Below are 12,985 nucleotides of genomic sequence, written 5' to 3' on the forward strand. Positions count from 1 at the left end.
AAATTACATAGCAAAAGTACTTTAAAACCTTGACCCAAGGGACTTCCCTGGTGGTGCAGGGGTTAAGAATCCGCCTGCCAATGCAGGAGACACGGGTTCAAGCCCTGGTCTGGGGAGATCCCACATGCTGTGGAGCAGCTAAGCCAGTGCGCCACAACTACTGAGCCTGCGTGACACAACTACTGAAGCCTGCGCTCCTAGAGCCTGTGCTCTGCAACAAGAGGAGCCACCGCAATGAGAAGCCCGCGCACCACAACTAGAGAAAGCCCACGTGCAGCAACGAAGACCCAACGCAGCCATAAATAAATTTATTTATTTATTTTTAAAGTTACTTTTTTAAATTTTATTTTTGCGGTACACGGGCCTCTCACTGTTGTGGCCTCTTCCGCTGCGGAGCACAGGCTCCGGACGCGCAGGCTCAGCGGCCATGGGTCACGGGCCCAGCCGCTCTGCGGCATGTGGGATCTTCCTGGCCCGGGGCACGAACCCGTGTCCCCTGCATCGGCAGGCGGACTCTCAACCACTGCGCCACCAGGGAAGCCCTAAATTTATTTATTAAAAATAGAAAAACTTAAAAAAAAAACTTAACCCAAGACCTTATAGCTTCCTCTAAGCCTTAAGATTTTCATAGGTAAAAAAGCAGCTTTTAGTTTTAAAAATACAAAGCCATAGAAATTCGTTTGGATCTGCATTTTGCAAGATGTTAGCAATACAGCTTGCAATTTAAAGACGTGCCAGATCTTTCCAGTCTATAAGGCACACACACCAGTTTACCCAATGGTCTTCTATTGGCTGGAGACTGAGTTGACAGACCTCCCCAGGAGGCTAATCCAACTTGACCAGAGTAACCTTTTTACATACTGGGAGATTCTGGCAGAATTAATTCCTGGAAGCATTTGAAATGTGCATGTATTACATTTATATAAAGAAGAAGGAATTTTCAAAAACCTTACTTGTTTTGACACATCATAGAGGAGGTCTGGTGAGGACCTGCACTGTCGTTCATGGTACTGAGATGGGTAATGTTTCCTGAAATCCCCAAACAGAGAAGGAATTGAAATAGTATTCATGTGAGTACAGGATCCCTATAAATCTCTAAATTCAACTTAAAAATCAATGTGACAAGTGGGAAGCAACCAGATAACACAGGGAGAGCAGCTCGGTGCTTTGTGACCACCTAGAGGGGTGGGATAGGGAGGGTGGGAGGGAGGGAGACGCAAGAGGGAAGAGATATGGGGACATATGTATATGTATAACTGATTCACTTTGTTATAAAGCAGAAACTAACACACCATTGTAAAGCAATTATACTCCAATAAAGATGTTAAAAAAGAAAAAATCAACGTGACAAAGAGAAACAAAACCATGTACCTTTCAAATGGCAAGCTCTTCAAACTCCCCTTTTTCCCATATTCCAAAAGTTGCCTTTGGGTTCTTCCGCTATTATAAAATCAAGATAAACAATTTTATGAATGCCCTTTGTAACCCAGTAGGCTAACTAAAACTCAAAAGTGTCATTTATTGTTGAAATCGAAAGATTCTGGATGAATGACATATGTCGTGAATCTCTGACCATCACATTAATAATATACCCATTTATCCGAGGATCTGGCAGAGCAACCTCAACTATTCAGAACCCAGAAATTTTTAAACGCTTCTGAACAGCGCTATATAGCAGTTACAAATTCTGGCCTTGAAAACGAATATACTTTCCTTTAAAGGCCTTTCCCCTTCCTCCAAATTTACACATAGTTTCTAATGAGGCTATTTGTCTGGTCTCCCAATCCATGACAGGAGAAAAACAGCTAACTAAACAGTAGAAGAAGGTTGCTCCAGTCAGACATACACTAGCAAAGAAAGCCAGCTGATTGCTGGGAGAAACACAAGAGCCAAAAAAGAAATCACTAACATAATAAAATCCAAAAAGTCTGGGCCATTTATCACTGTGGTGCAGGGTCTGACATGCCTCCCCCGCCCTGAGGCTGCCACTGCACTACAGCTGCCAGCAGAGGATAATAAGTGATGTTTATAATAGGTCATTAAGAAAAGGGACAAATATCCTCAGTATCATCTGTTTAAAAAGGCAGGGATTTGTAGAATACATTTTGGAAAGAGTCCATAAAATATATATACATTGTAAAAATCTCACTTTTTACTGGGGCAGGCTTCTACTACTTGAAAAATCCTTCACAGGAAGCACTGGATTCGAATTTTTTATCTTAGCTAAGAGTTTGAAAGCGTCTTCCAAAGAACTCCTAGGCTGGTGGGATCAAGTAAAAACAAGTTCTTATTTTGACCTCGCTTCCTTTCCTCCAAGGTGTTAACGTGTAGTAAGGAGCCTCCACTACAATATTGTTCAGCCTCTCAAATCCCTTAGCCCCTGCAGTGCTTTCTCACCCTATCTTTCTCCTAACTACCACCAAAAGGATGTTGTTGAGCTGTCCTTCCTATGGCTAGCATGTAAGTTGCACGTAAGGAAAACAGTAGGTTCATTGACTACGTTTTCTCAAACGGCATATGCCCCCTTATCCTTGCAGAAATTCTGATCTAACCTCTTAAGTGGGGTGTACACCTGCCCCTACCTCCCTGTTAGGAAATATTGACTTAATGAGTCACACAGAGAATGAGCAGTAAAGAGCATCATCCTTTATGTGATTGAAATGGATTCTTTATTGCTTCTAGAATTCAAGCTCCTCCTACTGCCTTCCATGCTATTGAAAAGAAGTTGTGTGTTTAGTTTGCCTGTGTGCAATATTTAATTACCTGTAGCGGAAACTGGAACCCTTGCTGCAGAGTAGGGTTTTGGGCTTTGATTTGGGCTCTTCAGAAAGTCTGAAGAAAGCATGGTACTCCACACAAGTCTTCCAGAAAGCCTTGCAGGCATCTCGGCTGGCCATGGTGAACTCCAAGGTATCCTTGCACAACACCTGTATAAACCAATTTCTATCAAGCAAAACATCCTTCAAGAATATCAAAGACCTTCAAATCCCAACGCCTTCTAAACTATTGGTCCAGGGGCCCATCCAGCTTCTGATTTTCCACTTGGCTCCCTTCGGCTTCACACCTACTGAAACCAAATGATTGGCAAACTTCCAAGGAACAGACAGGGCCACTGCTCAAAAACAGAACCTTCTCTAAGAAGCAAATCTTGCTCTGCACACCCTCCTCACCTCACACGCTTTTTTACCCCCTCTTCTCTGCCAGGAACATATTTATGAAGCTGTAAATTAGGTTAAAATGAACATCAAAGGACATCCTTTCAAAGTGACAAGAAGTTATAAATGACCAACAGGAAAAGGGGAGGGAGGAGGAGATCTTTCTTACAAATGGTAGCCTTTATAGAATGATTGTATATACATGAGTCTTTTTAACACACCAGCTAGAAACATTCTCCCTCTTTATGCTGCCTTGTTCTATGATGCTCTGTGCTGCTCATTTAGCGTATTCTAATCGGCTGTAGGGGAGCTTAGTCTTCCAGACCTAAAGTGCAAGGTTGCCCCATCTCCTGACTCACTATATACCCCCATTTGCCCATGCACGTGTGCAGTCCACTTTGCTGCTCCCCTTCTCTCATTCCTCTCCAGGTCCCTGGATGCAGCCCTGGGATTCGTCACAAGCTTTGCACTGGATTCAGTCTTCTGAACTGCTCAAATGAACACTTTTATCTAAGGCTAAGGTTCAGAGAATGAAGCCCAAACTACTGAATTATCTGTAGGTCAAAAATGTAGTTGATACATATTTTTAATTTCCTTTATAGTCATAAAAAATTATTTCTAGCCCCTTTGTCCCACCCTGTACAATGCAGCCTTGCCCAATAGTTGCTTCTTTTGCTTAATATATACCCACTCCCCACATCCTGCTTTGGGACAGAGTAGGTATTCAATTATTTGGCATGTAGTAGGTGTTCAATTATTTTTGCTTAAGGAAAGAAGATGAAAATGCTTTATAAAAGGAAGCAAATAACGTTGAATTAATATGTCCACAGTCTTAGATCTGGGCTCTTTCATTTGACTTACCAAATCCCTGAAAAATGGTTTCTAAGGAGACTTGTCTTTCATCCCAGCCACCCCATTTTCCTATTACTTTATTCATTTTGAACTGCCAATAGGATTTCTTAGTGTTTTACCTTTAGTAAAAATATGACTAAAGCTCTGGTTTATTTATATAGAGGCAAAAGAGGGAGAATATTATTGGTCAGGGCCAGGCAGATTTCATCACTCACAATCAAACCATTTGCAGAAACAACCAAGAAATCTCAAGTGAGTAGAAAGTAAAAGAAGTTATTCAAAAGCTACTTACCAAGATGTTGGCATGAAGTTTGATGAGAAAATGTTTTCTCTTAAAACTCAACTTGCGGATTTTAGCCCAGTTGAAAGTATTTATCTTTGTATTTCCCTATGATGAAACACATGACAAATTTCAGGATGAATTTCAGCACAAGCTGGTTTGTAAGACAATGCAAACCTGTTGGAAAATGCACTTCATGAACAGGACTATCCTTGATCTATCTCTAGCACAGACTGATCCAGTTGTACTAGATAGAAGCTATGGCCAAAGAAGGCATTCCAGGTGGAACACAAGCCTGCTCTGAAATGCAAGTAAGAAGGGGCATGCCTGGCAAAAGTTTCTAACCAGGATAGGGGATCACAGTAGAAAAAGATTGCAGGTATCCGGGTATACCCCACTTTTCGAAAGTTCACTTTATGCCACTTCGCTTTTACTTCGCTTTTACGAAAGACCCACATTATTACAAGTTTTTGCTAACTGAAAGAAATCCAAAGAGGATTTTTGATTTTACTCCAAAAAAGGAGAAAATAAAAATCAGCATTTGTTTTGCAGTGAGCTGTTATAGAGCCAGCACACACCCTGAGCAGTGAGAGTGGCACCTCTTAAGCTCCTTCCCCAGGAACTACACTCTGCTCGGCAGCTCAGCATCAAGCCACCATAGCTTTGAACTGTACATCGGTACTTTATCTAGATTTATTTTGTGCACCCATTAGCAAAATGTGTCCTCAGGTAATGCTTCTTCACTTTACACTCTTTCAGCTAGGAAAGGTTTCATAGGAATAATCTACTTTCAAATAGCAGGGGAAACCTGAACTGCAATAGCTCCTCTAATCTCACCCCCTTCCCAGGTTTCCAAATTCAACTGCTTTAAAAAAAAATCCCATTTATTCTGCCACCTCATTTACTCAAACCCCTTCAATAGCTCTGCACCACCTACATCAACTCTAAACTCTTTTGGCTTGAGTTTTTTGCCCCAACTATATTGACTATAACTTTGATCTCACTGCTCCCAGAAAACACCTTTCCATCCTACTCTGTACCTTCCCTCCCATAGGTCTCCTCATTCTCCTTACCCAGAATGACTAGCACCTCCTCTAGGATATTCCATATCATTGCCATAGCCTACACCCATTTCTAACTCCTCTGAACTCCTTTAGGTCTCCTGGACTACTCAAACAGTTTAACTCTCTTGTTTGTTTGTTCACATAGTCCAAAAATCAAAGGGGGCACAAAAATAAATATATTGAGAAGTCTCATGCCCACCACTATCACTCCTACCTCTGTCCCCATCTAACCACTGTCTACAGGTAACCACATTATTTTGTTGGGTATACTACTTCTGCAACTAAAGTAAATGTGATAGATTAGCTTTTGATTACTCATTGTCTGATATTGATCGTTATTTCTCTGGTCGTTCAAAATAAATTGTGATTATCGTAATGACAGGAGCCATATGTCATGCTTAATGTTAGTTTCTTGATTATGTCATCCTTTATCCTTCTCAGGGCCTTTGCCTGTGTGCCCTTTCCCTGGAACACCCTCCTTCATCAGCCAATCATATCCCATTGGTCTGGATAATTTCCTCAGGTCTTGCTTAAATGTTAAGTCCCTTTCACATGTGTTACCTTAGCATCCTGTGCTTCCTCTAGCACAAAGCACATCACATTTGTTTGTAATTACTTGTTTAATTGCCTGTCTTCCTCCTATGGGAATTTACGTTCCTATTAGAATTTAAGTCAGGGTCATGCCTGTTTACCTCTGCAGCTCTAGTACCTGACACAGAGTGGATGTACAATAAATATACTGATAGAAGGATGAATGGATTGCTGCCCAACTATAAATATACTCAAACTCATTGAATTGTACCATTAAAACAGATGACTTTTATGTTATGCAAATTATAGCTAAATAAAGCTGTTTTTTGTTAAAGAAAGAATAGTACAATGAAGAACAGATAAAGGATACTCAATACATAAATACTCTTTGACTGGATTTCAGGTAGGACAAAATAGACCATCTATGTTGTTCCCAAATGTCCACAGAAGTATTCACAATGAAAGAGATCACAACTAACATGACGGTCTTGCTCTCATACCCTTCCCATTTTCTCTCATGCAATAGGAAATAGCAAGAATCAGGGTTAGCAAGAATAGATACATGAAAGCAATCTTGAGAAAGAAAAATGGAGCTGGAGGAAGCAGGCTCCTGGACTTCAGACTATACTACAAAGGTACAGTAATCAAGACAGTATGGTACTGGCACAAAAACAGAATTATAGATCAATGGAACAGGATAGAAAGCCTAGAGATAAACCCCCACACTTATGGTCACCTTATCTTTGATAAAGGAGGCAAGAATAAGCAATGGAGAAAAGACAGCCTCTTCAATAAGTGGTGCTTGGAAAACTGGACAGGTACATGTAAAAGAATGAAATTAGAACACTCCCTAACGCCATACACAAAAATAAGCTCAAAATGGATTAAAGACCTAAATGTAAGGCCAGACACTATCAAACTCTTAGAGGAAAACATAGGCAGAACACTCTATGACATAAATCACAGCAAGATCCTTTGTGACCCACCTCCTAGAGAAATGGAAATAAATACAAACAAACGGGACCTAATAAAACTTCAAAGCTTTTTCACAGCAAAGGAAAACATAAACAAGATGAAAAGACAACCCTCAGAATGGGAGAAAATATTTGCAAATGAAGCAACTGACAAAGGATTAATCTCCAAAATTTACAAGCAGCTCATGCAGCTCAATATCAAGAGAACAAACAACCCAATGCAAAAATGGGCAGAAGACCTAAATAGACATTTCTCCAAAGAAGATATACAGAGTGCCAACAAACACATGAAAGGATGATCAATATCACTAATCATTAGAGAAATGCAAATCAAAACTACAATGAGATATCATCTCACACCAGTCAGAATGGCCATCATCAAAACATCTACAAACAATAAATGCTGGAGAGGGTGTGGAGAAAAGGGAACCCTCTTACACTGTTGGTGGGAGTGTAAACTGATACAGCCACTATGGAGAACAGTATGGAAGTTCCTTAGAAAACTAAAAATAGAACTACCATATGACCCAGCAATCCCACTACTGGGCATATACCCTGAGAAAACCATAATTCAAATAGAGCCATCTACCACAATGTTCATTGCAGCACTATTTACAATAGCCAGGACATGGAAGCAACCTAAGTGTCCATCGATAGATGAATGGATAAAGAAGATGTGGCATATATATACAATGGAATATTACTCAGCCATTAAAAGAAACAAAATTGAGTTATTTGTAGTGAAGCGGATGGACATAGAGTCTGTCATACAGAGTGAAGTAAGTCAGAAAGAGAAAAACAAGTGCTGTATGCTAACACATAGATATGGAATCTAAAAAAAAAAAAAAGGTTCTGAAGAACCTAGGGTCAGAACAGGAATAAAGACGCAGATGTAGAGAATGGACTTGAGGACACGGGGAGGGGAAAGGGGAAGGTGGGATGAAGTGAGAGAGTGACATGAACTTATATATACTACCAAATGTAAAATAGATAGCTGGTGGGAAGCAGCCACATAGCACAGGGAGATCACCTCGGTGCTTTGTGACCACCTAGAGGGGTGGGATAGGGAGGGTGGGAGGGAGACTCAACAGGGAGGAGATATGGAGATATATGTATATGTATAGCTGATTCACTTTGTTATAAAGCATAAACTAACAACCATCATAAAGCAATTATACTCCAATAAAGATGTTTTAAAAGATTAATAAAAAAAGAATAGATACATGTATATGTATAACTGAATCACTTTGCTGTATACCTGAAACTAACACAACATTGTTGATGAACTCTACTCCAATATAAAATTTAAAAATGTTATTACAAGATAATGGATATGTTTCCCTGAGCTGTATAATATATCTTTGTTGCTTATCTAAAAAAAAAAAATAAAAAAGAATCAGGGTTTGAGTGGACTGGGTAAAAATTCCCTCCTGGGTGAACAGGTGTGCCTGTGATCCATTGGGTCTTTTGTCCGTCAGTGTGGCTCTCGTGCTGTAAAGTTTATAACCATATAAATTAGAAGGTTAAGATTCTTGTTGCCAAGTCTGTACCTGATGTGCTTTGTGACTTATTTCAGTGCTCTAATTCGGTCCTGAGGGTCAGTGGGTCTGAAGCCACCCCTTTCTTTGTCACAGGTGATTCATTCCAAAACCTGTCTAGGTATCTGCCTATCATTCTGAAGCTTCTTAAACCTTAACTTAGATCTAAATTCATTGAATGCTCACAGATATAAGAAGCCCAAAAAGACTGAAAAACTGTTGAAAAATATGTTCTGGCCACATTCTAAGGAGTGAGGATTAATGGTGATGGAGAGAGCCCTCTCTGGAAAACAGAGTCCTGGGAAAAGGATGAGTCAGTAAACATCAACCATTGCTTTCAGGGTTGGGCACTAATTCCCTACTAGCTGGCACTGGGCACCTCCAACAAAACTGCTAACTGAATGAGAACAACCCTTCAGGTTGTTTCTGGTGGATTTGGACAGGCTGAATGCACTTTATGTCACAGCCTAAGCTTTTAGGATGCCAAAAACCTGTATTCTTATTTAGGGTCTAAAAGTTCCAAAGAGCCTCTTGACTTCATCTCTTCACCATGCTGGCCTGATCTAATGTGTGAGCTCCTGAGAATCAAAGCAGTCAGCTCCAGACTGCAAATGGAAGCAAAGCACATCAAGGGGAGGAGACTTACCCTAAACTCTTCCAAGCACTGCCTCCCTTCCTTGCTGGTGGTAAGACTGAGGGGTGGGGTCACCTTGAGAATGGACATTCAAGTTTGAGCCAAGATAACACCCAAAACTGAAGACTTTAAAGGAAAAGAGCTGTTACCCGTAACACCAGTATGCCCATGTGAGCAACAGCCAGTTGGATCTGCATCCCTTCACCATCACTGGCAGGGTGCGGCCTGATGCCGTACATGTCCAGCTTCCTCGCTATGTCCAGTAGCAAAATGTCAGATTCAGCTGGGCTCCTGCCACTGCAAGGGGAAAGAATTTATGAGCCTAATAAATCCAGCAAGAATGACGCCTAAAAAAAAAAAGAATGACACCTCTACCCCGAGAGCTCGAAGGGGAACTCTGTTTTCTTGAGCCTGAAGTTTCTCTGACTTAAAGGCTTGCTTTTAAGAGTCTGTCCTCAGCTTCAGTCTTCCCTGCCAGCAGAACAGGCGGAAGCAGATGCCAGGGAAAGTACTTACATGTGCTGCTGATGGAAGTGCACGATCTTGCTCTCTAAATCGTCTTGGTTCGGTAAGTACCGGGTTTGTGCCAAATATTTCCTATCTGTTTCTTCATGAAAGTCTCCCAGTTCTGCTGCATGACAGTAAAGTGACGTTTTTTACATTACCATTGATGAGTTAAGCAGTGAGGCACCCAGCAGACCCTCTGACCTCCCGCAAACAGCCCTTTCTTTGCAGCCAGTGCAGCCCTAGACCTCCTGAACATATGTATATTTGTTTCAGGATATGGGTGGTGGGGGAGGAACTAACTGGTTCTTCTTCAAATAAGAAGCAGTGGGTTGCTATGAAGTCACAGACACAGTGTAGGTCTTAAAGGCTCCAGGATCATAGATGAATATTTTCTTATTTTCTTCTCCCACATTCTGTTTATGATCTCTTCTACTTCTGATCAGTCCCTGTTATGAGTTGAACTGTGACCTCCCTCTCAAATTCATATATTGAAGTCCTAACCCCCAGTACCTCAGAATGTGACTGTGTTTAGAGACAAGGCCTATAAAGGAGTGATTATTTTAAAAATGAGGCAGTAGAGTGGGCCCTAATCCAATCTGATTGGTATCCTTATAAGAAGAGGAAATTTGGACACCAGGCACCAGAAATGCAGGTACACAGAGGAAAGACTGGGTGAGGACTCATCAGGAAGGCAGCTATCTGCAAGCCAATGAGAGAGACCTCAGAAGAAACCAAACCTGCTGACACTTCAATCTTGGATGTCTAGCCTCCAGAAGTGTGAGAAAATAAATTTCTGTCCTTTAAGTCACCTAGTCTGTTGTATTTTGTTATGGTAGCCCTAGCAAACTAATTCAGCCCCCTAGCCTCCCTCTGCCTTGATCAGGCATTATTAAGAAAGGAGAATACAAATGCCAACCTCAATGCAAGCCAGTCACAGCCATTCATCACTCTGTACATTGGGAATCTAGTAAAACCCTGCTATATGGAATCCCCAGTCAGTGAATAATTCTGGAAATTATTCTCACTTTTCCAAATCACTGGAAGTTTATCCCTGCTCATAATCTATTCTAGATGTATCCAATTTATTGTTATAAACATCTATTATAGCACTGTGCCTACAAAGGCAGTTGAGGTATATAGGATTATCTGTCCCTACAGTAAATGGCTTGAAACTGTTTGGATTTTTGAATTCTTGTGTGTTCTTTATAATTATTATGCCTTTTCCCTCTCTGTCAGATTAATAGGAATCACTTCCTGGTCATTGACTTCCCCTGAAGAAGTCTCTACTTGGTTCCAAATTGTGACTTCTAATCTACCATAAAATGGGCACCCAAAACAATTTTTACAATTAAAATTCACATTTTAACATGAAAAAAGAGGAATGCAGATATCCAAACCTGTTAGCATTTTATGAATTATAAGAGTAAATAGACTCTCCATGGAATCATGTGGTGCTCTCCTATTGAGTAAAATTCATGGACATGGGGGCATCAGTTTTGAGTACTAGAAAGTTATTTTCTCTTTTGGCTTGGTTTTCTATTGTATTTTAGACAGATGGCATGCTCATTTTTAGATAGGTGAAGTGTATTTATATATTTCAAAACCACATTAGAATGAAAATCTTTATATAACAAGCTTTCTTAAAAAGACCAAATCAATGGCTCTTTTATCTATTTATTTTTTCCCCAAATTGATAAATGTACAAATCTCATTAAAACTTAATCAGGCCCACCCATATGGTTTCACTAGTTAATGCTATCAAATATTCAGATAAGATACAAATACCAATTTTTCACAAACTCTTCCAGAAAATAGAGTAAGGAACATTTACCAACTCATTCATGAGGCCAGTATTACTCTGATACCAAAATCAGACACAGACATCACAAGAAAACTACAGATTAATATCTCTCATGAATACAGAGGCAAAAATCCTCAACAAAATACCAGTAAACTGAATCCAGCAACATATAAAAAAGAATTATACATCATGACCAAGTGGGATTTATCCCAGGAGTGCAAGATCAGTTCAACACGTGAAGGTTAATTAATGTAATATGCTATGTTAATAGAATAAAGGACAAAAAAATACATTATCATATCAATAGATGCAGAAAAAACATTGGGCAAAATCCAACACCGATTCATGGTAAAAACATTCAACAAACAAAAAATTGAAGGGAACTTCTTCAACCCGATAAAGTTGGAAAACCTACAGCTAACATCATAATAATACTAAATGGTGAGAAACTGAGTGCTTTCCCCTAAGACCAGGGACAAGACAGGGATGTCTGCTCTTGCCACTTCTATCCAACATTCTACTGGTGATTCTAGTCAGTCAGTCTATATATATATATATATATATATATATGAATCACTTGCTGTACACCTGAAACTAACACAACATTGTAAATCAACTATACTTCAATTTAAAAAAAGAGCACACACACACACAAAGAAAATGAAAAGTCAAGCCACAGATTGGAAGAAAATTTCACAAATTATATATCTCATAAAGGATTTTTAATAAGAATATATAAAACTCTCTTAAAATTCGATAAGACAACCCATTTTAAAATTGGCAAAAATTTGAATACGCATTTTACCAAAGAAAACATGGGAATGGTTAATAAACAGATGAGAAGGTGCTCAACATCATTAGTCATTAGGAAAATGTTAATTATAATTGCAATGAGATTCATTGCACTAGAATGACCATAATCACAAAGATAGACAATACCAAATTTTAGTGAAGATGTGGAGAAATTGGAAACCTCATACATTTCTGGTTTTATTGTAACAATTTGGTGAACAGTTTGTCAGTTTCTTAAAATGTTAAACACAAATTTACCTTAAGACAAAACAATTACATTCCTGGAAATCTAAAGAGAGATGAAAACATGTGTCCACACAAAGACTTGTACATGAATATTCATAACATTATTCATAATAGCTAAACTGGAAACAATCCAAATGTCCCTGGCCAAGTAAATAGATAAATAAAATGTGGTATACCCATAAAATGGAATACTACTCAGCAATAGAAAGGAACAAACTGCTGTGATTCATGTTACAACATGCATGAATTTCAAAAACATTGTGTTGAATGAAAAAAGCCAGATACAAAAGACCACATATTTTATCATTCCTATTACATGAAATGTCCAGAAAAGGCAAATCTATAGAAACAGAAATTAAATTAGTGGTTGAGTGACTGCCAATGGGCATGAGAGAGCTCTTTTGGCATGATGGAAATGTTTGAAAACTGGGTTGTGGTAATGGTTGCACAACTCTGTAAATTTACTAAAAACCATTGAGTTACAGACTTAAAATGAGTGAATTTTATGGTATGCACATTATACCACAATAGAGCTGTTTTTTTTTTTTTTTGCGGTACGCGGGCCTCTCACCACCGTGGCCTCCCCCGTCGCGGCACAGGCTCCGGACGCC

General features: G+C 39.6%; 1 protein-coding gene across 1 annotated transcript in view; it reads right to left on the reverse strand.

Moving 5' to 3' along the window:
• Positions 1 to 12,985, reverse strand: part of FRMD7 (FERM domain containing 7) — a 44,444-nt gene that overhangs the window by 1,727 nt on the left and 29,732 nt on the right. Inside the window, 6 exon segments of the mRNA XM_065900262.1 lie at positions 954 to 1,029; positions 1,372 to 1,440; positions 2,764 to 2,927; positions 4,300 to 4,395; positions 9,178 to 9,325; positions 9,545 to 9,659. Coding sequence (XP_065756334.1) covers positions 954 to 1,029; positions 1,372 to 1,440; positions 2,764 to 2,927; positions 4,300 to 4,395; positions 9,178 to 9,325; positions 9,545 to 9,659 — 668 coding nt within the window.

The sequence above is a fragment of the Phocoena phocoena genome, chromosome X (assembly GCF_963924675.1).
Source record: "Phocoena phocoena chromosome X, mPhoPho1.1, whole genome shotgun sequence".
In the NCBI taxonomy this organism is placed as follows: domain Eukaryota; kingdom Metazoa; phylum Chordata; class Mammalia; order Artiodactyla; family Phocoenidae; genus Phocoena; species Phocoena phocoena.